At 36.4% G+C, this 26,753-nt stretch overlaps 1 protein-coding gene across 4 annotated transcripts in view; it reads left to right on the top strand.

Annotated features, from left to right (window-relative positions):
• The window catches only part of SLC9C1 (solute carrier family 9 member C1), a 107,364-nt gene that overhangs the window by 58,102 nt on the left and 22,509 nt on the right, over window positions 1–26,753 (top strand). For all 4 annotated transcript variants that reach the window (XM_053220846.1, XM_053220847.1, XM_015069191.3 and 1 more), the window contains 7 exons: window positions 3,132–3,251; window positions 11,003–11,198; window positions 12,664–12,849; window positions 14,773–14,922; window positions 16,678–16,729; window positions 17,975–18,123; window positions 26,405–26,530. In XM_053220846.1, the coding sequence (XP_053076821.1) occupies window positions 3,132–3,251; window positions 11,003–11,198; window positions 12,664–12,849; window positions 14,773–14,922; window positions 16,678–16,729; window positions 17,975–18,123; window positions 26,405–26,530 (979 nt within the window). The remainder of the gene's footprint in view (window positions 1–3,131; window positions 3,252–11,002; window positions 11,199–12,663; window positions 12,850–14,772; window positions 14,923–16,677; window positions 16,730–17,974; window positions 18,124–26,404; window positions 26,531–26,753) is intronic.

The raw sequence follows: 26,753 nt of genomic DNA, 5'->3' as shown, positions 1-26,753 counted from the left end.
GAGTAAGAAGTTGCTGCGGCCAAGGTTAAAGAGGTTTTTGCCTGCTTTCTCCTTGAGGATTTTGATGGCTTTCTGTCTTACCTTGAGGTCTTTCATCCATTTTGAGTTTATTTTTGTGTATGGTGTAGGAAAGTGGTTGAGGTTCATTTTTCTGCATGTCACTGTCCAGTTTTCCCAGCACCACTTGCTGAAGAGACTGTCTTTATTCCATTGGATATTCTTCCCTGCTTTGTCAAAGATTAATTGGCTATACATTTGTGGGTCCATTTCTGGGTTCTCTATTCTGTTCCATTGATCTGAGTATCTGTCTTTGTGCCAGTACCATACTGTCTTGATGATTACACCTTTGTAATACAACTCAAAGTCCGGGATTGTGATACCTCCTACTTTAGTTTTCTTTTTCAATATTGCTTTGGCCATTTGGGGTCTTTTCTGGTTCCATACAAATTTTAGGATTGTTTGTTCTCACTCTGTGAAGAGCGCTGATGTTATTTTGATAGGTATTGCATTGAATATGTAGATCGCTTTGGGTAGTATTGACATTTTAACAATATTTGTTCTTCCTATCCAGGAGCATGGAATATTTTTCCATTTTGTGTGTGTGTGTGTGTGTGTGTGTCTTCTTCAATTTCTTTCATAAGCTTTCTATAGTTTTCAGTGTACAGATGTTTCATTTCTTTGGTTAGATTTATTCCTAGCTGTTTTATGGGTTTTGGTGCAATTGGAAATGGGATCGATTCCTTGATATCTCTTTCTGTTGCTTAATTATTGGTGTATAGGAATGCAACCAATTTCAGTGCATTGATTTTATATCCTGTAACTTTGCTGAAATCATGGATCAGTTCTAGCAGGTTTTTGGTAGAACCTTTTGGATTTTCCATATAGAGTATCGAGTATGATGAACACTTAAAGAAGACAGATGTACAGTGGAAGTTCATAAAAGAATGAATATAACATGCTGAAAAGCATTATTGCTGCATTGTTCAGGCAAGGTTAATATAAAAAAAAGGAACATTGAGCAATTCAACCCAATGCCTGGATTTTTCCTCTTTAAATCCTCCAGGAAGGCAGAAGCAATATATGCCTATGATGACCCAAAACCAGGAGGCCAACAGTGGGAGAAGGGGGTCAAACTGTTGAACAGACTCATAGTGGACAACAAAGGCAAATTTTAGAATATACAATTTTTTAGTCACACATGAAGTAGATAAATATGAAATACTCATATGTGCAAAGGTGTATGCCAAGTACTGTGGGGAATAGCAAGATAAGTGGAATGGTGTTCCAATCCCCAGAGAGCTTCCTGTTAATTACACTTATATTCAGTACTTGCTTCTTTGCTGGGCTGCCTTGGCATTTACTTTGCCATTTGCTGGTCGTTCCTACCAGTAGCCTGTGTGTTGGTGTGTCCTGTGGCAAGAAAACAAGTCTAAGGAGATAAAGAGTTGGGGATTTAAACAGGTCCTGTGCTAACTGCCTGTGTCATTGCCTAAGAAAGAATTCTTTGAATAGAGAGCTTCTATTTATTAAGTGCTGTGCCAAGCATAGTTTTAAACATGTTACATGTACTACCAATTTAATGTTCTAAGAGTCCTGTGAAGTAAGTGCTATTATCTTCATTTTGCAGATGAGAAACGAAGAGGCACTAAGAGATTATAAACAATTTACCCCATGTCACTTGAATAATAGATTACAGAGCTCCCATTCAAAGTTTAAGCTGCCTCACTATCCAACCAAAGAGATATAACTGTTTTCCTAAATCAGGTCTAAGCAGTGAATGTGTTGGTAAAAAATAAGAATTCAGGAGCTTGAATTATTTAGTTGTTTGGGCTGTAAAATACCACAGAATTACTGGTATCACAGAATTTTAGGATTGGTAGGAACTAATCAAATGACCAGATCTTAGTTGAGTCATTAATTCCTTCAGGAAGGTTTCCTGATTCCCCAAGACTATATTAAATGCCCCCCATTTGATGGATCCAAAGTGCCCTACTGTTTATCATCTCCCCAGCAACACTTACTGCCCTTCACTACAATTGTTATTTTCATGTTTTACTCCATTTATCTGCTGGATCCTTAAGGGCAGAGATCCATATTCGTTTATGGTTTCTCCCCAGCTTTTAGCAAACATAATACGTTCAATAAATATTTTTAAGATTAGGAACAAATCAAGTCCTATATATGTTGGTGATTTTCCATGTAATTGCTACATTATTTTATTGAATCACAAAGAATTCAGTGACTTTCTTCTTTCAATTATGTCCGTATCCTTGCAGCAGAGAAATTGCTCAAATTTCAGAGTAAGAACAGTATAATCAAGAGGAAGGACAAGGTACACCTTTGAATGCAAGTCACCAATGCCCTTCTATTTAAGGCATATTTTAAAGTGGGGCTTCAGACCCAAAGACAAAACCCTATCCTCTTTCTGATGAAGATAATGAAAACCAAGGGACTTGCCTAAGCAAGACCAAATCATAGCATATAGATCTGAGCTGCCTCAATAAAAAGCCAGAAGAAACCTAGAGACAATGGGATACATGCTACCAAATTGTCTTTTGGGGTTTTATGACCACTGATTTTCCTAAGTACCCATAACTCTTTACCCACCACGTGTATATTCCCCCTAAGTTTCCCAACTACCTGCCCAGAAGGTAAAATCAAAGGAATAAGAGGATGTGTGAGACAGGCTGGATGTTTTATATCTACTTTCTCATTTAATTATCCCCAACTGGCATGAATATTTTTACATCTATTTTATAGAGCAAACAGGTTAGTGGGGTAATTTGTTTATTGCTTCACTAGGTAATGGGGGATCCAACATGAAAGCCTGGATGTATTTGAATTCCAAATATTTAAATCGTGTTATTCTTTCCTTCCCCGAACTTTGACCTCTCCATTATAAACCATGTTTCTCTGGGTTTTTTATACCCTGATGAGTGAGCCCCACAATCTAAATTCATGATTATATATCTACTTGTATCTACAACTTTGTGACTTGGACCTATGCTCATGAGAGTGCCCTAATCCCAGTTATCAATTGACAAAATTGTCTTGCTACTTTCTGATAATACTACATTATATCTATCCCCCAAATTTTAAAGCATATTTAATGATTGTTTCCTCCCCCCCAGATATATGAGTCCTGAGACAATAAAGGCTTATTCTGAAAGCAAAAAACTTCTTGCCTTTATTAGAAAAGTATTGCTCAATTGGGTGTACAATACTAAAAAGGAAAAAGGGATCCCATCAAGGTAAGTGATTTTAAACCTTACTAGAAGTGCTATTATATTGATTTTAAATTCCCTTTTAACTTTTTAAATTTATATCCTGGGAGCGCCTGGCTGACTCAGTCCATAGAGCATGTGACTCTTGATCTCAGGGTTATAAGTTCAAGACCCACATTGGGTATGGAGATTACTTAAAAATAAAATATTTTACAAACTTTTTTAAATTATATCCTGAATAAATTGGAAAATATTTGGGGGTAGTTTATAAATAAATTACTTATATACATACAAAAAATTACTTGAAGAAAAAAAGAAACAGTATAACAACTTTTTTTATTATGGAAGTAAACTTCACATAACAAGATTAAACATTTTTAAGTGTATCATTCAGTGTTACTTAGTACATTCACAATGTTTGGCAACTATCATCTCTATCAAATTCCATGACATTTTTATTGCATCCAGTGTAAATTCAGCACTCATTAGTTACTCCCCAATCTCCCTGCTCCCCAGCTCCTGCATAGTACAAGTCTGCTTTGTCTCTATGAATTTACCTGTTCTGAATGTTTCATATAATTATAATCATACAATACATAGATTTTTGTTTCTGGCTTCTTTCACTCAGCACAATGTTTTCATCCACATGGTAGAATGTATCAGTAACATGAGTTTCATCCACTTTGTAGCATGTATCAAGACTTTATTCCTTCCTATGGCTTAATTGTACAGATATATCATTTTCTTTATCTACTCATCATTGATGAACATTTGGGTTGTTTTCACCTTTTGGTTATTGTGAACAGTGCTGCTACGAACATTTATGTACAAGTATTTGAATACCTGCTTTCCGTCTTTTGGGTGTGCATGTAGGAATGAAATTGCTGGAGCATATCATAATTTTATGTTTAATTTATTGAGGAACCACCAAATTGCTCCATAGCTGTTATACAATTTCAAGATCAGGAAATATAAATCTATCAAATTTACTCTCTTTTTCAAGATTGGCGTAATGATGTAGGTAGTTCCATATAAATTTTACGATGTGCTTAGTTCTGCAAAAAACAAAATCAAATGGCATTGAGACTTTCATAGGGATTTTGCACTGAATCTGCAGTATTGCCATCTTAACAATATGAAGGTTTCCAAATCATGAACTTGAGGTGACTTTTCATTTATTTAAGTCTTTAATTTCTTTCAGGAATATCCTGTAGTTTTTGGCAAATAAATCTTTGGTTAAAATTAATCCTACATATTTTTTTTCTTTTTGATGCTATTATAAATGAAACTTTTCTCTTTTTTTTAATTTTAAGTTATTTATTTACTTTATTTATTTATTTTGAGAGAGAGAAAGAGGGCATGAGCAGGGGAGGAGCAGAGAGAGGGAGAGAGAGAGAATACCAAGCACATTCCATACTGTCAGCGCAGAGCCCTATGTGGGGCTCAGACTCACAAACTGCAATATTATGACCTGAGCCAAAGCCAGGAGCTGGATGCTTAACTGACTAAGCCACCCAGGTGCCCTGAAACTGTTAATTTCATTTTTGGATTGTCCATTCCTAGTATATGATTTTTGTATATTAACTTTGCATCCTGAGGCTTTGCTGAATTCATTGATTAGCTCTTCTGCTTTTTTGTGAATTTGCTAGGATTTTCTATATACGAGACTATGTCATCTATGAATAGAGATCATTTTGCTTCCTCTTTTACAATTTGGATGCCTTTTATTTCTTTTCTTAGATGTAACTGGAAGAAATATAGACCCCTCTTCTCAATAAGAGTGTCAAAGGTTATATGGCTCTCTTTAATCTACCATACTCAATAAATACTAGAAAGATATTTTCATATTATAGTTTTTTAAGCCTTCAATACCGACTAAAGCTACAACTTTCTGAGTAATTATTTTTGATGATGAAACTTGAAAGAGAGATTTTAAAAACTATAATTGATAGTGTACCCTGTAGGCTGTCTCTAAATATCATTCATCTCAAAGAAGTGCAGATTCTGGAGTCCCAATGGCTTGGTTTAGAATCTCAGTCTCTGCCATTTATTATCTGAATGAGCTTTTCAGTTCTCAACATCTGTGTCATATTCTAGAGGCTGATATGTAAGGCCTCTGACAAGGTAACTGACCCACAATGGGTACCAAAGTATGCCAGTTGGGTTCTCCTCTGTTCCTCCTGAGACTGTGGAAAAGAATGTATAGTGTGTTTATAAGCACCTAGTCCAGGGACTAGCACTGGGTAAGTACTTACCAGATAGGAGCATTTATTACTAAGTGCTGAATAACATTCCAATAATGTAAATATGTAAAAAATATGTGATGGAATCACAAACGTGAACAAGTCCAATCACCGAAAGAAACTGGATACGAAAACACACATAATTCTTAAAATTAAAAATTCAACTTAAATGATTCCGAATCGAACAAAAAGTGGGTATAGTGTATCTGTTATAAGGGGACGCAACTAGAGCTGCACGAACAAGAAGAAATGCCTAGAGCAATGACAAGGCTTCTGTGTCAGTATGAGGGCTCTGAGAGAAAAAGGTCAGGACACTGAGATCTAAAGTGATAACACTTGGATGGATAGAGCTGAGGATCTTGAACCCCCACATGCTTGTGTATACGCTAACCTGGCAGAGGAGCCATCTTTTTTCCTGCTAGAGAATAGTAGCCTTCTGTCACCTTCAGTGCCCAGAAATATATCACAAGGTAAAGCTTTTCTTTGTTTCCAGGTTATTCTCTACCACCTTTCATTGCTTCTAAGGTAATTTCCCAGGTCAGATCTCAACACGGTCAGAGGGGAAAATATAGTGCCTTCTTTAGGAGACTACAACTCATCTACTGAAGGAATTACAGGGCCTGACTAATACTACCAAATACTAGTAGAACATATAAGAGAATGGGTCTTGAAGGTATTGGACCACAAGGTTACAACATAAGGCCAGATTGGGGAGAATTTATTGGCATAGTGGTCTTATCCATGATGATTCAGGGTTCAACATTCTGCCCAAGGACACTTGGAGCCGGTACTATTATACTCTTGGGATGGTTCTTTGAAGCTTGACCAGGCCAATAAATTACAGTAAATGAAGTGCAGATGATAAAAATTGGAATATTTAACTAGATCATTATATGAGAATAAAGGACCCACCACATGACTTTGCTCCCTGGAAAGGACCAGAGGACATTTAGTTTCACGAGGCAACACTGAGAAACTCAATGATAGATGTCTTCTGCAAGGCACGGTTGACAGTAGTGGGGGCTGCCATGGAATTCATCTTACCAGTATTGAAAGGATTTGGGAATAGCAGAAGACAGATGGCAGCACTTAAGTGTCAGAAGCAAGGTGAGCATACTTTCTTTGGTGCACAGCCAACCTGCAGTAGCGGTCAGAGTACCTTGACCTGGGAATGGTTAACAAATAATGTGTGTCAAAGGGCAATATAGACAAATAGTTAACTACATTTTACTTGACTTTTCTAAAGATAGAGAACTGGTGAGCAAAGGGATCAGATCAACTACTACAAAGGAAGATCATGATTCCCCACCCTTTCCTTCTGAGTCAGTTGTCAGAACCAGAGCCCTTGAGAAAGATCTACAGCAATACCACAAATACATGGGATAAATACTGCCTCAATCTTTTCTCAGATCGACCTTTAAGTCACTTTACCAGAGTTACTTTGCATTGAGAAAAAGAAAATACCCTGGGGAGCGTGGGTGGCTCAGTCGATTAAGTGTTCAACTTCGGCTCAGGTCATGATCTCTCGGTCCATGAGTTCGAGCCCTGCATCGGGCTCTGTGCTGACAGCTCAGAGCCTGGAGCCTGTTTCGGATTCTGTGTCTCCCTCTCTCTCTCTGACTCTCCCCCGTTCATGCTCTGTCTCTCTCTGTCTCGAAAATAAGTAAACGTTAAAAAAAATTAAAAAAAAAAAAGAATACCCAGACTTTTTTAAAGACCATGGGATATGGCATTAGAAATGGCACTGATACCAAAGGCTTGAAATGTTGTTATAGCTCTCAAGTTAGACAGGAAGCTTTTAGGCCAGATAAAAATGGGAGTCTCTGACCCAGTCTGTTTCATAATAATCCAGCAAGTCCACTGTGTGGTTATTTCCCTGAATCCCTGAGTGTATAGATGGGATGAGTATATCAATGATATACAATGAGGGAATTACAGTCTTTTCAGTAAATGACATTGGGAAAACTGGACAGCTACATGCAAAATAATGAAACTAGACCACTATCTGACACCATACACAAAAATAATCTTGAAATGGACTAAAGTCTTGAATGTAAGACATGAAACCGTAAAACTCCCAGAGGAAAACATGGGAGATACACTCCATGCTAGCAGTCTTGGCAATGACTTTTTGGATTTGACACCAAAAACAAAGTCAACAAAAGCAAAAGTAAACAAGTGGTACTACATCAAACTAAAAAGTTTCTGCACATGGTCTCCTGGGTGGCTCAGTTGGGTGAGCATCTGACTCTTGATTTTGGCTCAGGCCACAATGATCTCACAGTCAGGGGATAGGTGTGGAGTCTGCTTAAGATTCTCCCTCTCTCTCCCTCTCTCTCTACCCCTCTCCCACTCATGTGTGTGCATGTGCTCTCTCTCTCTCTCTCAAAAATAAATAAATAGGGATACCTGGGTAGCTCAGTCAGTTGAGCATCCGACTTCGGCTTAGGTCATGATCTCATGGCTCGTGGATTTGAGCCCCATGTCAGGCTCTGTGCTGACAGCTTAGAGCCTAGAATCCACTTTGGATTCTGTGTCTCCCTCTCTCTCTACTCCCTTGCCCCCGCTCATACTCTGTCTCTCCTTCAAAAATAAATAAACATTAAAAAATATTTTTAATTAAAAAATAAATAAAACAAGTGATCTTAAAATTAAAATAAATAAAAAATAAAAACCTGCACAGAAAAAAACAAAATTAAAAACTATGGAGTGGGAGAAAATATTTGCAAATCATATACCTGATAAGGGGTTAGTAACTGATAGGTGTAAAGAACTCATACAATTCAATAACAACAACAATAAAAAAGCAAAACAACACCCTATTAAATAATGCTCAGAAGAAATAAACAGATACTTTTCCAAAGAAGACATACAAATGGTAAAAAAAAAATACCTGAAAATGTGCTTAATATCACTACTCCTCAGGGGAATGCAAATCAAAATGCAATGAAATATCACCTCACACCTGTTAGAATGCCTATCATCAAAAAGACAAGAGATAGTACATGTTGGCAAAGATGTGGAAAAAAAAAAAACCCTTGTACACTGTTGATAAGTATGTAAACTGATGCAGCCACTATGGAAAGCAGCTTGGAGATTCCTCAAAATAATCAAAATAGAACTACCATATGATCTAGCAATCCAGTGAAAACTCCTTTCATATCCAAGGGAAATAAAAACAAGATATCAAAGAGATCTGCACTCCCATGTTCAATGCAACGTTATTCACAGTAGCTAAGATATGAAAATAACCTAATTGTCCATCAGTGTATGATTGATTGAAGAAAATAAGGTATATGAGAATATTATTTGCCATGAGAAAGAAGGAAATCCTTCCCTTTGCAACAATACACATGGATGTCAAGGGCATTATGATAAGTGAAAATAAGCCCGAAAAAGACAAATACTGCATGATATCACTAATGTGTTGAGTATACAAAAGAAAAAAATGAAAAAAATCAACTCATAGAAATAGAGAATAGCAAAGTGGTTACCTGGTTACCAGCTGAGGGATTGAAGAAATAAAGGATGGTAAAAGGTTACAAACTTTCAGCTAGAAGATGAATCGGGTCTGAGAATCTGATATAAGACACGGTTACTCTAGCTGAAAACACTCAGTAGTATAGTTGAAATTTGTTAAAGGAGTAGAATCTGAAAGGTCTCAGCCCCCACAGAAGGTAATCATAGGACATGATGGATATGTTAATTCGTTAGTGTGGGGACTCTTTTCACAATGTATACATTAAATCACCACAATGTACACTTTAAATATCTACAATTTTATATCTAATTATACCTTAATACAGCTGAAAGTTTAAAAAAGGTAAAAATAGCATTCTGGAGATAGAACTGAGATGGGCAGAATTTGACAAGGCTTCGCTTATACTCTGGTTTCTCTTCAAATCATATAAATAATGTGCCTTTTAACAAGGCTTCACTCTATGGCTCCTCCCTCACACAGTCACTGCCAAAGGCTTTAGAGGTCCCTGGGAATGTGAAGACAGGATCATAATTTATTCCCAATGTCATCTTCAGGGTCCCAAATTGTAAAAGTTTCAGGTCCTGAGTAATACAGATCCACCTCTGAGAGTAGGGAGATCCACTACTTACCTAATCTGAATTCAGCAGCTGATTAATCACGTCACTTGAGTTTTAACAATATAATGCATTATTATATTACTTGAAAAATGAAAAAAAAAAAAATACGTAAGTAAATCCTTGTATCCACAGTTCCACTCCCTGACATACTTGGTACAGAAACTTTTTTTTTTTAATGTTTATTTATTTTTGAGACAGAGAGAGACAGAGCATGAACGGGGGAGGAGCAGAGAGAGAGGGAGACACAGAATTGGAAGCAGGATCCAGGCTCTGTCTGAGCCATCAGCCCAGAGCTCGACGCGGGGCTCGAACTCACGGACCGCTAGATCATGACCTGAGCTGAAGTCGGACGCTTAACCGACTGAGCCACCCAGGCGCCCCCAGAAACTATTTTTCAAAACATATGCATGAATTTACATTTTTTGGTGAAGTGTGGATGTATACTATTCCACTACCACACCTCCTGGGATTTTTTTTCCTCAGATTTTATGCCTTGACAAAGAAAGATGCTCATGACACATTGTTAAGAGAAAAGAAAAAAAATTACAGAACAAAACGTATAATATAATTTCTTTTGTGTTTATAGATAATGATTACATTTAGAACAGTATTCAAACTATTAATCATAGTCATCTCCGGAAGGTGGAAGGGATTGACTTTGTTTTATGATTTTTTTTAATGTTTATTTATTTGTCTGTTTATTTTTAATGTTTATTTCTTTTTAAGAGAAAGAGAGCACGAGTGGGGGAGGGGCAGAGACAGAAGGAGACAATCCAAGCAGGCTCCAGATTCCAAGCTGTTAGCACAGAGCCCTATGCAGGGCTGGAACCCACACACCATGAGATCATGACCTGAGCCGAAGTCGGGGGCTTAACTGACTGAGCCCCCCAGGCGCCCCAATGTTTATTTATTTTTGACAGAGAGACAGGGGCCGCGGGGGGGGGGGGGGGGGGGAGGGGGGGGAGGGCACTGAGAGAGGGAGACACAGAATCTGGAGCAGGGTCCAGGCTCTGAGCTGTCAGCACAGAGCCCAGTGCAGGACTCGAATTCACAAACTATGAGATCATGACCTGATCTGAAGTCGGAGGCTTGACTGACTGAGCCACACAGGTGCCCCTGTTTTATGATTTTTTAAAATACTTTCAGTTTGCATTATTCCCATCTGTGACCAAAAGTATTTCTATTAAAAGTAAAAGTGAATGAAAGTTGACGAAGGTGGGGGAAAAAGAAAGGAAATCAGCCTGAAGACATTTAGCAGAGGAGGAAATTAAAAGGACAGCATCTGAAGTGGGATGCCAGAAAGTGTTAGGGAGTGACTGTTCCTACCCAGAACTAAGCTGGCTTCTGTGCTATAGATGATTAGAACATAGCTGAGCATATAATGAAAATAATTCCGTATAATTATTTTATCAGATAAAACTTATTTTTTTTTTGCAGACATTGCTTTCTTCAGTCATGCCATAAAATCGTATTTACTAATGAATTTGAGTATGTTGGATATCTTGTGATAATGATGAATATGTTTCCGATTACAATTTCTTGGATACCTGAATTAAATGATATCTATGAGCATGAATTAAAATATTCTAACTACCTTTTTCTTACGTTTTATATCATGGAGGCCCTACTTAAGGTAATCCAAAATTGTGTGTGTATGTGTGTGTGTATGTGCATGAACATGCTATATGTCTCACAGAGAGATTCCCTAACTTCATTTTTCAGCATTAGCTACACACAATTTTCTAAAGGAGTATGTGAAATTCTCTTTCACTTCTCAAACAAATAAACTTTAATTTTTAAAGGTAAATTTTTGGGGCGCCTGGGTGGTTCAGTTGGTTTAGCATCTGACTTCGGCTCAGGTCACGATCTCACCGTCCATGGGTGTGAGTCCCGCATCAGGCTCTGTGCTGACAGCTCAGAGTCTGGAGCCCGCTTCAGATTCTGTGTCTCCCTCTCCCTCTGCCCCTCCCCTGCTCGCGCTCTATCTCTCAAAAATAAATAAAACGTTAAAGGTAAGTAAATTTTTAAGGTAACTCAATAGCCAACATCCATACTTTAAGAACTGATTTTGTATTTGCAAAAATAAATTTCAAAATGGTGTGTGTTGAAGGGAGTTTCAAAGGTGTTCGCAGTGTTCTTAAACTTAGCAGGGTAGTAGTGTTCATTTTATTTTTTTAATACTAGATAGATAAACAGATAGGTAGAGTGATACATATCCCTGTAAACTTGAAAAACATTTCATGATTTGATTTTTAAATCAAATATAAAGGTAGTTGTAAAATGAGGAAATAAACCCCCACAAATTGATTATAGTGTTGTGTCATATGGATCGAAAAGTGGAGGCTGAGTATGTGAGTACATAGCTTGATGAACAAAAATAAGGGAAAAGTCAGAAGCAACACTAGGACGCCCACAAGAAACATCACTCCCAGTGACTGGAGCTTAGGGATGGGTTGGTCAGCATGGAGATTGGAAAGGTGTTAGATTTGCATGAAGGATATGGAATATGAGATAGGAAATGTGGACGTAAAGAATAAAGAGCTTCACACACCATGCCTATCTCATTCACTTCCCTGGCAACAACTACCATTTATAGTCTAATGACTTCCCAATTCAGTTCCCTGCTCAGATTTTATCAAGAACCTCAGATCATATAGACAACTGATGACTGGATCTCCCCAACAAAATACTGTGCAAACATCTCAAACAGCATATTCTTAACAAATTTATCTTCTGTAAGCCTACTCTCCCTTCAAAATTCCACTGGAAATCCAATTTCCCAGGCTTGAATCCAGTCATTTTTAATACTTCCCATTCTTTTAGCTATAGTAGGTTTTCTGAAACAAAGAAGGAATGAAAGAATGAACTGTCATAAAATAGTAGGGAATTTTGAATATTTTCCCCCTTGGAATGGATGCTTCAATATTCCAACCATTTTAATTTCAAGTTAATATGATTATTTATTAGTATTTCAGACAAGTAGTCTTAAGGTAGATCAGAGAAAAAAACCTAATGAGTGATATTTCAGTTATTGTAGAAAATGTTGCAGTAAAAGCAAAAACAAACAAGATAATGTGTTGTTTTTTTAAAATCAACAGATGGCTGCAATGAGGAAGGAATATTTTTCACATACCTGGAATCTATTTGAGTTGACAATTACATTGGTTGGCATCATAGATGTAATTCTTATTGAGACAAATTACATTACTTATACTTTTGAATTTATTCAAACTGTAATCTTTTTTAAAATTGTTCGATTTCTTCGCATACTACGTATTTTAAAGGTAAAGAACTATAAAATCATTCATTTTCAAATTCTAATGACTGCTTCATGAAATATGGACTAAAGTTTACTAGTTTTATGGCTTCCACTTTCTATTGGAATGATGTTTATATTTCAAATGTTATATCCCTTTCACAAATTAAATTTTGTAACAGTGTTTTATGAGTATCCAAATTATATTTGTAGTTTACTTAGCATATGAAAGTATAGAAATGTTCATCACAGCTTTTCCAAATTATATTTGTAATTTACTTAGCATATGAAAGTATAGAAATGTTCATCACAGCTTTTCCTTGAATAGAGAGTACATGACAAATTCCGTATTAATGTAAATATAAACTAACCCCAAAATTATGTATATTTTTATAGATACCTGGTATAGATACCTGGTATAAAATCAACAAAACAACCATGCAAACCATTCACAGTGACAAAACAAATAGTAGAAATTCATACACATCACGAAACCAAAAAATGCACATTTCATGTTATATAAATTCATAGTAATATAAAATCACAGCATCAAAATGACCTTTGATTGTCTAATACACCTTTCTATGACAAGTATGATATTTTTTCTATACAGTTATTTCAATGACATGAAACTCACTCATCACAAAGCATATGAAGTGTGTATATGGATACAGATATACTCTCCCTCTCTCTCACCGCCTCTCTCTCTCTTCATACACAAATAAGGTACATACACATACAAGCACTGTGAGAGCTACAAGGCTAAGTAAAACATAGTTCATCTAGAAATAAAACTAATAGGTTAGAATCTTTACATTTAAAGTTTTCTTACATATGCTTAAAAAATAATTATGCTACCAAGAGAAATAACTAGGTCTAAAAGTATGCAACTCGTAGCTTTTCCAGTTTTACTACTAAATGAGACCGTAAGTAATGCTAGTGTGCAATTTGACCTAAGGAAGGCAAGTAAAGTGTATTCAGTGACTACTTAATTCTTTCTGATGGGAAGATACGCAGAGTCTACCAAATATTTTAAATGAAAAAAAACTGGTAAACAACTTAAGAAAAGTTTGTATATATATTCAGGAAACTCTGAACTCTTATGTCAGATGATAGTCCTTGGAACATGAAGACAAATTATCTGTACTCTCTACCCCCAGAGAACTCATTGTAGAAGGGAAATGATATGTCATCTAGATGTTCCAATGTTATATTGTAGAATATACAAGTGCAAAACAGAGTCTGTACACAACGCTAATGAGATTTAAAAAAAAAAAAAAGACTTCCTTTATTAGGTGATACTTGTGATACTTGAACTGAATCTTGAAAGATGAACATAAACTAGCTCTTCTAGGATTAATGGCAGGTGGTTGGAAGGCAGACTATGGAGGTTATGGAGCATAGACAGGACACCAGAAATAGCCAACTCTACTGAAGTGAGGGGATTGCTCAGTGGTAAGAGATAATCTGGAAATGTAAACCTCAGCAAAGAAACAACGAGAAGTTAATGGTGGGGTCACACAAGAAGCATAATTGTGGTGGGTTCTAACCCCCAAATAAACCTTCTAGCAAGAAGATTAGTAGGAGATTTTGCAGGTAAAATAGCAATATTTATAGACATTTTTTGACTTAAGCCCAAAAGATTAATTGCTTTGTTTTCCAAGAAGTTAAGCCAGTTGAAAATAGCATCCAGTTCTCTATAAGGGACATAAGTAAAGAGTAAAGTCATCACTTCACATAGGTGCCCAACGTTATTAGTTACTAGGAAATAGCTGTAGTCATGAAGTTATAAAGTTATCATGAATAAAATAACTAAGAACCTCGACAGGTTACTATAGTTACCATTGAAAGAATGTTATTTCTTAGCATTATCTACTTTAGGTAAACTAATAGACATATAATTAACTAAATGTATACAATTTATGTTAAATAGTAGTTCTGCTTTTTTCAGCTCATAACCCCCAAGTTGCTGCAAATAATAGATAAAAAGATGAGTCATCAGCTATCCTTTAAATATGCTATACTAAAAGGTTATATCCAAGGTGAAGCAGACATAATGACTATAATTGATCAAATTTCAAGTTCTAAGCAAGTTAAACAGGTGAGAAAAACTTTAAATACTAAGGAGAGGGTTTATTCCTCCAGTCCCTCTGTTGCCCCACCCATTATGTTCTCTGTCTCTATGTGTAGGTGTGGTCCCTGACTCCTGATTCCCTGAGTGATTTCTGTAAAAACTTAAACTAGTCTACACCTGTATTACTCAAATGCCTCCTTACTGAAATGTCTGTGCCACAGTAGCAAGTCATGAGGCTTTTGCAACCCACCTTTTCATTCTTGTGGAAGCTCTTGTGAAGCCTGTGTGCAGTGGGTAGTTCCCTCCTGATCCAAGTTGCAGGATCTTTCAGCTATAGCTGTGCTCAACAGGAAACACTGGAAGATGAGACGTGATGGCAGTGTTGATCAACCAGAACTTCCTCATAGTTCCCAAAGGCTCCCCTCCTGTCTATATGCCTCATTTCCCCACGGTAAATAGTAATAGAAGCAAAGGATGGGGATCTGGAAACGGGGAAGACTAATAATAACTCATCTAGAAGGAAACCTTGTCTAATTCTTTCATTACACAGTTAAGGGGGTGGGGGGAAGCCAAGAGAGGTTGAATGATTATGCTCAAAGTCACATAGGTAGTAAACAGCAAAGAGAATTCTAGGGCCTAAGTTCTAGATTTTAGTTTTCGTTTTCTTTCTTTTCTTTTTCCTTTTCTTTTTTCTTTCCTTTTTTTTTTTCTTTCCTTTTTTTTTTTTTTTTTTTGTGAGCTCTACACCCAATGTGTGGCTCCAACAGTTGCATGCTCTACTGACTGAGCCAGCCAGACACCCCCTAGATTTTGTTTTTTACTGTTTTGGCTGAGACAGACTAACACTATGTTCTCACAAGTTTGTCAACTATGTGAAACATTTACCTTTCAAGGCAATTTAGAACATCTAAATTCTGTGAAATGTACCCAAATCTCGATAGTCAGGAAAATTGGACTGATGATATGTAGTAGAACACAAAAGTATCTTTCCTTTCTTTATCGCCTGGAACTTTAAAACTGTTTTCTTGGCGGTGCCTGGGTGGTTCAGTCGGTTGAACGTCCGACTCTTGGTTTCTACTCAGGTCATGATCTCATGGTTCATGGGTTCGAGACCCACATCAGGCTCTGAGCTGACAATGAGGAGCTTGCTTGGGATTCTCTCTCTCCCTCTCTCTCTGACCCTCCCCTGCTCATGCTGTCTCTGTCTCTCTCAAAATAAATACACATAAAAAAATAAATAAATCAAACTGTTTTCCTGAATTTTGTTACCTTTTCTAACCTGGAAAAAGGATATTTAGCCCTGGAATTTGAGAATACACAGTAGGAAATATAAAAGGACCTGAATCTCTAAGATGTTGTCTGGTTTTAGTCCCTACTGCTCTCACACAGCTTGGCCAAACATTTTACCTCACTTAAGATTGAAAGCTTCCCCTGTATCTCCAATTTAGAGGCTTTAATAACATTGAAGAGGAAAATATCTACCATGTGTGTGTTTTTCAGAATCAATAGTAACCTAAAGCAAGTTACTTTTAGAGAAAAAAAATATGACTTGCCTTCAGGCTTCTCAAAATCAACCTGTTATGCCACTTTTTACTCTCTCTACCACTCTTCCTGGAGCAAATTAAGGTTATTGCACAAAACTCAGTTCTAATCCCTAAAAAGCTCCCCATCATATTTTTCTTTCAAGTTATTAGTTAGGTTAAAAATCCATCAGCTGCAAATGTAAAGACATTTTATAACAGCTTGTTTTCCAATGGGGATAATGCTTCTTTTATTTCATAGATATTATTAAGGAGGATAATGAAGAACACAGGACATGCTCTGAAAGAGCTAGGTAGGTAACCCTCGTTCTAAAGATTAAGCACAACCATCTCTTATCATTACTTCTGAAAGGCGGTTGTTTTGACAACTAAACCGATTGTTAAGGCAACCTATTTATTACTAATAATAAAGTGAGTAATTTCAACAATCAACATGATCATATCTTTGGCTGCATGGGTTTAGTGTAATATTACCTCTCCACGCTTGTTCTTTCTGCCCTATACCCCAATGAAGACCTTTTAATTCCTCTTTAAAGGAAACACATTAGCACTGCATGTTTATACACACTATTATCACCTTATAAATTCTATTTTCTTCCAAACCAAAAGTACACATACCTTCCTGAGCAATACAGGGGAAAAAGTTACTTTTTCTCTCCACTTGCCATACAGTTGCCATGTGAAGATTTAGTTTTATAAGTTGAAATCACAACCGAGCTTCACAGATCTCTGATATGTCTCCTGGAAGGCTCTATGCCTAAACATGGCACCAGCTTATTCCCTGAGTCATGCCATATCATGCTCCTAGTAGAGGATTAATACTGGAAGTGGGACAGACACACTCCTATAGTATAGTGTTCATGTGTGAGGAGAAGGAGGGGGTTTGATACCAGATGGTGGGCAGTAAAAGGGTACAGCAAGCATGAGAATGGAACTGGACTTGAGAGATCTTGCACGGCAGATAGTCATCAAGCCAGACAAGAAGTCATCACCAAGGAAAAGCCCAAATGTAGAATCTAAGTGAATGAAACTCTGTGGGCATTTAGGAATCCAGATAAGACAGGCAGAAGACATAGATGGATGAGTCATCTAGACGCACAGGCATGCTGGGTGGGCAATGACCCAGGATGAATGAGAGGACTTAATCAGAAGCCATATCTAAGTGCACAGCTTGTAGTTAAAAATCCTAATTCAAACAGAATGGAAAAGTGGGACATAAACCCCAGACCTAGAAACCAGAAGAGCCTCTCAGTGTTCCATGCAAGTGGATCAGTGTAATTGCTAATCCTACGACTGGGGCTGTCTGTCCTTCCTCATGGGCATAGGTGTAAGTACAAGCCGACAAGAAAATGGTAAACAGAACTATGCTGCTGCTGGTGAATTATGATTGATTGCAGAGGACTCATCAGGGAGAGATATATTTCTCTGTGTTGAGGGTTGTACTCCATGGATTTAAAGCAAAAATATTGAGCTTATTGTCCACATGAAATATTTAAATAATGTTCTTATTTTTCTGAAAATATTGTGTTATTTTTCAGGCTACTTAGAGTATGATCACCCGGAAATTGCTATTACTATGAAAACAAAGGAGGAGATTAATGTCATGCTCAATTTGGCTAGAGAAATTGTTAAGGTTTTTAGGTCAAAAGGGATTATTCATAAAATCGAAGGTTCTGAAATTAATAAGGTAAAGTAGCATATTTTAAAAACAAATATACTTTCTTGATATATAGATCTTCAAACCTACTTTTGGTTTTCCATTACAGACCATCTCTGGTATATGAATATCCACATTAAAATAATTGTCTAAAGAAAAGCACATACCATAAAGCATTTCCTTCTTGAATTCCAGTGGTCAGCTTTTCTTTCCATTTCTTGCCAAAGTGAGGGACCATCTCTTTCTATGCTTTGCTCCCAAATCAGGGGTATGATAAAACTACTCCTCACTAGGCTAGAGAGTGGGTATCAATATTTTCCTGGGAATTATCTGTGCCACCGAAACAGCTTTTCCCATAGAATTCCATGATTTATAAGAACACCCAACTATAGGGTGAAAAATAACTGCATTTCCTTTCTCTAAGTTATTTATTAGTACCATGACATATAAAAATATAGAGGGTCCCACTAATTCCATAAGTAGAAAATTTATTCCCCAAATTGGGAACCATATAAAAAAAAATCCAAAAGCTATTATGCTTGTGAATACATATACAAAACTTTTAAACATAATAGTAGCTAATTGAATCTTGTAACATATTAAAAGTTTAGTAAGTATATATTATTAGTAAGTAATATATATCATATATTAAATATATATTAGTAAGTAATATACTATGACTAAGAAGGTTTTAGCTCATAAAATAGCTATAGAACTTATTCAAAGATTTAAAAAGAAGAAAAAACATTTGACAAAATTCATTGTTCAAAATATTTTTAAAAATTCTTGCAAGACTAATAAATAGCATCTTTAACCCAATAAAGAGTTTCTACTAAAAATTTAAAACAAGCATAGTATTAGATGTCAAAACACTTATAAGTATACCATTTAAAGTCAGGAAAAAGAAGTCTTAGCCAGGTCAAGAAAAAAAAAAGGAAATCGAGAGATAAAATTTTTGGGAAAAGGAAAAGACAGTTATTATGTTGATGGTTTAATTTAAAATCTTAGAGAATTAATAGGCTTAATAATATAGGCTTAATAAGATAAATTATAGAATATTCAGAAATACTATCAACATTCAAAATTCTTCCCCAACTAAAGAAAATATAGAAAAATATTCTATTCACAGTATTAATTAAAAACTAAATCCTTAAGTGTGAACCTAACATTAAATATATAACACTTATGTGGCAAGAACTGAAAGGTATATTTGAACATGTAGAAAAAAAATCAGTCACATTGAAGACAAAACAATGGGAATTATCATATTTGCGGAACAGAAAGAAAAAGATTAAAGAAAAGTGAACAAAATCTAAGGGACTTGTGCGATCCAACATATGCACTGTGGGAATCTCACAAGGAGAGAGAGAGATAGGGACAGAGGGAATATTTGAAGAAATAATGGCTGAAAACTTCCCAAATTAGATGAAAGACATAAATATTAACATTCAAGAAGGTCAATACATTCCAAGTTGGATGAACTCAAAAAAAGCCACACCAAGACACATTGTAATCAAGCTGTCAAAAGACAAAGTGAAAATTTTTATATCAGCCACAGAGAAGCAACTCATCACACATGAGCAATCCTCAATACAATTATTATCAGATTTCTCATCAGAAACTTCAGAGATCAGAAAGAAGCAGGCTGATATATTCAAAGTGCTAAAAGAAAAAAAAAAACTATCCAACCAAAAATCCTATATCCAGCAAAACTGTCCTGCAGAAGTGAGGGAGAAATTAAGACATTCCCAGATGAACAAAAGTGGAGGGAGTTTATTATGACTAGATCTTCCCTGAAAGAAATGTTAAAAGGAGCCCTACAGATTGAAAGGGCAGAAGACAATAACTGGAACCCATATGAAGAAATAAAGATCTTAATAAAGATAACTACATGGGCAATGATAAAAGATAATATTATTGTAATAATTTTTTTGCAACTCCACTTTTTTTTTGTTTTCTACATGATTAAGAGACTAGAACATTTGAAATAATTATTAGTCTAAAAGCTAACATTATGATAATGTTGGCTTGTAAGTCTATATGTTGTTTCCTACATCATATAAGAGACTATGCATTTAAAAACATATATATTTTGGACACACAACGTATAAAGATATAAATTTGTAACAACAGAAAGGAGTGTGGATGGAACTATTAAAGGAGCAGAGTTTTATATGTCATGAAAGTTAAGCTGATATACATTTAAATTAGAGTACTACACTATAGGGTGTTAATTGTAATCATCATGGAAATTAAAAGGTAAATAACAAAGAATATACCCAAAAAATAAATGAGAGAGGAATTTAAGTGTTTCACTCCAAAAACAAAAAACAAAACAAAACAAAAACGAACAAAACAAAACAAAACAAAAAACCCTATGTGCAAAAGAAGCCAGTATGTAGGAAATAAAGGACAAAAAGCTATATGTAGGAAAAATAGTAAAATAATGGAAGTAACTGTTCCCTTATAAGTAATTACTTTAAATATAAATGGATTTGACTCTCCAAACAAAATACAAAGATTGGCAAAATAGACAAAAAACATGATCCAACTATATGACGTTCCTGGGAAACCTGGATATCCTCATGCAAAAGAATGAAGTTGCACCCCTACCTGACACCATTTATAAAAATTAACTCAAAATGAACCCATGACCTAATGTAAGACCTAACACTGTCAAACTCTTAGAAGAAAATAGAGGGCAAAATTTCATGATACTGTATTTGACAATAAGTTATTAAAATGACACCAAAGGCACGGGCAACAAAAGAAAAAAAATAGAAAAAGTGGACTTCATGAAAATTAGAAAATTTAAAAAAAATGTACATTATGACCTTCATGTGCATCAAAAAGCACTATCACCAAAATAAAAATGCAACAAACAGAATAGGAGAAAATATTTGCAAATCATGTATTGGATAAGGAATTAATATACAGAATATATAGAGAACTCTTGAAAGTCAACAACAAAAACCAAGCAGCTCAGTTCAAAAATAGGCAAAGGACTTGGATAGATATTTTTTTCAAAAAAGATACACAAATAACCAATAAACACACGAAAAGATGCTTAACACCATTAATTATTAAGGAAATGCAAATCAAAACTACAATGAAATCTTCATACCAATTAGGATGAGTATCATCAAAGAAACCAAAACCAAAAACCATGTACATCATTGGTGGGGATGTAAAATGGTAGAGCCACTGTGAAACACAGTATGGCACTTAAGAAGAATTTCCCTAAGTTTTAGCAATTCCACTTCTGAGAATATACTTTAAAAAACTGAGAGTAGGATCTCAAAGAGATCCCAGCTGCATTCCTTTGTTTTTGTTTTTGTTTTTATTCTCAAGTTAGTTAACATACAGTGTAGTCTTGGCTTCAAGAGTAGAACCCAATGATTCATCTCTCACATATGACACCCAGTGCTCATCCCAAAAAGTGCTCCTTAATGCCTGTCACCCACTTAACCCACCCCCTACCCACATCCTCCCCATCAACCCTCAGTTTGTTCTCTGTATTTAAGAGTCTCTTATGGCTTGTCTCCCTCTTTGTTTTTATCTTATTTTTCCTTCCCTTGCCCTATGTTCATCTGTTAAGTTTCTCAAATTCCACATATGAGTTAAATCATATATCTCTCTGATTTATTTCACTTAGCATAATACCCTCTAGTTCCATCCACGTTGTTGCAAATGGCAAGATTTCATTCTTTTTCATACCAAGTAGTATTCCATTGCATATGTATATACCACATCTTCTCAACCAATTCATCAACTGATGGACATTTGGGCTCTCTCCATAATTTGGCTATTGTTGATAGCACTCCAGCAGCATTGTTTACACTAGCTAAGAAAAAGAAGCAATCGAAGTGTCCACTGATGGATGAATGGGTAAGCAAAATGTGGTATATACTCAGAATGGAATACTATTCAGCCTTTTAAAAAAGAAGAAAATTCTGGGGCGCCTGGGTGGCTCAGTCGGTTAAGCGTCCGACTTCAGCTCAGGTCACAATCTCGCGGTCTGTGAGTTCGAGCCCCTCGTCAGGCTCTGGGCTGATGGCTCAGAGCCTGGAGCCTGTTTCCGATTCTGTGTCTCCCTCTCTCTCTGCCCCTCCCCCGTTCATGCTCTGTCTCTCTCTGTCTCAAAAATAAATAAACGTTAAAAAAAATTAAAAAAGAAAAAAAAAGAAGAAAATTCTGACATGTACCACAACATGGATGAACCTCAAGGACAGTCTAAATGATATAAGATAGTCACAAAAACACAAATACAATATGATTCCACTTCTGTATAGAGTCAAAATCTTAACAGACAGAAAGTAGAATGGTGGTGGCACTGGGCTGGCTCAGTCAGAAAAGCATGTAATTCTTGATCTTGGGGTCATGAGTTCAAGCCCACATTGGGTGTAGAGACTACTTAAATGAATGAATAAATAAAAAGTTAAAAAAAAAAGAAAGAAAGAAAGTAGAGAAGTGATTTCCAGGAGCTGAGGAGAGAGAAGAATAAGGAATTATTGTTTGATGGGCATAGAATTTCAGTTTTGCTAGATGAAAAGAGTTCTGAAAATGAATAGTGCTATGATTCCACAGTATGAATGTACACTTAAAATAGAACTGTACACTTAAAAATACTCAAGACAGGGGTGCCTGGGTGGCTCAGTTGGTTAAGCAACTGACTTCAGCTCAGGTCATGATCTTGCAGTCTGTGGGTTCAAGCCCTGCGCCGGGCTCTGTGCTGATGCCTAGAGACTGCTTCAGATTCTGTGTCTCCCTCTGTCTCTGCCCCTCCCCAGCTGGCACTCTCTCTCTGTCTCTCTCAAAAATAAATAAACATTAAAAAATTTTTTCTTAATTACACACAAAGTAGTGATAGCAATAATGCCTAAAAAGTTCCCACAAATCAATGACAAAGAATCCTATAGAAAGTGAGAGAAGAATATGAAACAGGCATTTCACAGGCAAAAAGAAAAGTTGTTAATGAATGTTTGAAAAGATATTTGACATCTCTAGTAACTAAGGAAATAGAAACTGAATTATTAATACATACCACATTTTGCCCATTAAATCAGCAATAATGGGGTTGGGGGGAGTCAGTGGAGTCAGTGTTCAATGCTAATGAGGTTATGAGAAAATGGATTTAAATAGATCAGAATGATGAGGCACCTGGGTGTCTCAGTCAGTTAAGCATTTGACTTTAGCTCAGGTAATGATTTCATGGTTTGTGAGTTCAAGCTCCAAATTGGGTGAGCTCAAACTCCACTTCTGGTGAGCATGAGCCCCGCTTTGAGCGAGCCCTCTCTCTCTCTCTCTCTTTCTCTCTCTCTCTCTCACTCTCTCTGTCTCTCTATCTCTCTGCCCCTCATGGGATTCTCTCCCCATCTCTCTCTGCTTCTCACTCACACCCTTTCTCTCTCTAAAAAAAAAACAACAACTAAGACTGGGGTCACCTGGGTAGCTCAGTCAGTTAAGTGTCAGACTCTTGATTTCGGCTCAGGGAATGATCTCATCATCCTTAGTCCACGACCCGCATCAGGCTCTCTCTCTCTCTCCCTCTCTCTCTCAAAATAAATAAATAAACAAGAAAAAAAAAAAACCACTAAGACCAATATACCTGATTATGGGAAAAGTTTACTCTGTAGAAAATAGAAATAATAGACCAAACCAATGTTTTTGATTGATTGATTGATTGAGCAAAAAAATCATACCAGTTTATTGGGGGATTTTAACATTAAGGGTTTTCTCTCTCTCTCTTTCAAATTTTTTAAAACAAATTTTTTAACATGTATTTATTTTTGAGAGAGAGAGAGCGCACGCGAGCGATAGCATGAGTGGGGGAGGAGCAAAGAGATGGAAACAGAATCTGAAGCAGGCTCCAGTCTCTGAGCTGTCAGCACAGAGCCTGATGCAGGACTTGAACCCACGAACTGTAAGATCATGACCTGAGCTGACGTTGGATGCTTAACCCACTGAGCCACCCAGACACCCCTCATATTTTTATTTAAATTCTAGTTCATTAACCTATCATGTAACATTGGTTTCAGGAGTAGAATTTAGTGATTCATCACTTACATATAACACCCAGTGCTCAACACAAGTGCTCTCCTTAATACCTATCACCCATTTAGCCCATCACCCCACCCACATCCCTCCATCAACCCTCAGTTTATTCTCTACTGTTAAGGGTGTCTAGAATGCCTTACATAACAATGCTAGGTTAAAATTAACATTTTTTCCAGGGCGCCTGGGTGGCTCAGTTGGTTGAGCGCCCAACTTCAGCTCAGGTCATGATCTCACGGTTCGTGAGTTCAAGCCCCATGTCAGGCTCTGTGCTGACAGCTCAGAGCCTGGAGCCTGCTTCTGATTCTGTGTCTCCCTCTCTCTCCAGCCCTCCCCCATTCACACTCCTCTCTTTCTCTTAAAAAAAATAATTAACATTTTGTTCCTATATGGGTAATCAATTGACTCAACCTCATTTATAGAAATGATTATCATACCCTATTAAACTTCAGTGGAGTATTTCATGAATTAAATGACTGTGTATGCGTTGATGAGTTTCTGGATTCTTGTTTCATCGTTTTATTTATCTGCCATTGAATCTTTCTCAATGTATATCACACCATCTTACACTGGAACTTAATAATAAATCTTCATATCTGATTTTATGTATTTTCCAGCTTTTGCTCTTTTCTTCAAGATTATTTTGACTTGTTTTGGCATTTTGTATTTTCAAATAAACATTAGAATCAACTTGTCAATTTCCATTAAATAATCTAATGAACTTTCCATTGGGATTCCAAGAAGCCTGTATGTCAATTTAGAGACAACTGACATCTTAGTAATATTGACAATCTATTAACGTATCTCTCCACTTTAGTTTTAACTTTGGCTCAGTAGTTCTTGTGTTTTTCTGTTCTTCAACCTATTTCATTCATGAACCTGAACTCTTATCTCACACCACACACGAAAAAAATCAATTTTAGATGGATTGTACATAACTGTAAGAGGTAAAACAATAAACTTCTAGAAGGTAATATAAGATAATTTGTATGATATTGGCATAGGCAAAGATTTCTTAAACATGATAGAAAACTGGATTTCAGTAACACAAAAATTGAGAACTTCTCTTTATTAAGAAAACAAGAGAATTAAAAGACAAGCCACAAAAAGGTAGGGTATATTTTCAAAACAAATATATCCAACAAAGGGCTTATGTCCAGAATACCTGATGGTTTTTAACTGGCAATACCAACTGTAGGCCATCACGTGGAACAACTGGAACATCAGAGTGAGAGTGTAAAGTAACGAAACACTGGAAAATTGGTAGGCAGAAGCTTCTAAATTTGAACATATATATATGACACAGCAATTGGATTACAGAACCATATAGTCACAGAAATGTGCACATATGTACAGCAAGCAAATACAGCAGCATTACAAAAGCCCAGAACTGGAGCACCCCAAATGTTGATGAATAGTAGATCAATAGTAGACAAACCAGACACAAACAAGTACATACTCATTGATTTCATGCAGATAAAGCTCAAAACCAAACAAAGCTAAACTCTGGTGATAGAAGAGTGGTTGTCTTTGGATACAAGAAATGACTGGAAGAGAATATAAGAGAGGATTTTAGGGTGCAGTAAATGTTTTATTTCTTAAATAAATCTGGGTGCTGGTTACCCAGATCTTTTCATATTGTAAATCTTCTTTCTGTGGACATTTATAATTTGTGCACTTTTGAGGTCAACACTAAACCATCCTGCACACCTAGAAAACTGATTTGAGGATTAACACAACAATGTGCACAACCTGAACCACAGAACTCAGCAGGTACACAGTGCAGAGAGGTGAACTGGGGGAGAGAGAAACCACGGAGGGCAGGGAGCTGTTTTTGCTTGCAGAGAGAGGACAGAGACTGGGGTTGGGGGGGGGGGAGTATGGGAAAAGCACCCGTCCCCAAAAGCAGCTGGAGAGAAAGTGGAAAAGTGGAAACAGCCGCAGGGACTGAACAAAAAAGGGAGAAAGGAGAAAGGAGAGGGTTTAAGTCCCATTTAAACTCCATTAGACTCTATAATTTGTGTGTTTTTTTGTTTATCTGCTATAGTTCAGTAAAAAGGTTTAGTTTTAAGTGTTTAATCTATGATTTCAGAATAATGATACCAGAAAAAGGGTATCAGTGGGGAGAGGTTGAAGGGTTCCATAGAAGAACAAAATCTCAGAAGAGCAAGAAAAGGAAATAGTACAAAGTCATATTTTTTAAACATTCTGTGAACACAATTTTCTTCATCCTTTTTCTTAAATTTTATGGTTTTAGTTAATAATGGCCAAAAAAAGAGAGATACTTGATTTTCAACCTGTTATCAAACCACTCACTGTTGAAGAAGCACTCTACAATATTCCATGGCTAGATAAAGAAAAAGATCATATAAGCTTCATTCAGGTAATATTTTTATTTCCTGGTAATACCATTTTTAATCTACCAATAAATGATTTTCTAAAAAGAGACTATGATACTCTCCAGCTTAAAAGTCTTTAAATGTCATTGATCGCCTGTAGGATAAAATCCCAAAAATCCCTTTAAATGACATGCAAAGTCTATCCACAGTCTGTCTCTTGCCTCCCTTTCCATTTTAATCTTCTGTTGCCTATTCATCATATACCTC

The sequence above is a fragment of the Acinonyx jubatus genome, chromosome C2 (genome assembly GCF_027475565.1).
Source record: "Acinonyx jubatus isolate Ajub_Pintada_27869175 chromosome C2, VMU_Ajub_asm_v1.0, whole genome shotgun sequence".
Classification (NCBI taxonomy): domain Eukaryota; kingdom Metazoa; phylum Chordata; class Mammalia; order Carnivora; family Felidae; genus Acinonyx; species Acinonyx jubatus.
This window is presented reverse-complemented; position numbering and strand designations above follow the sequence as displayed.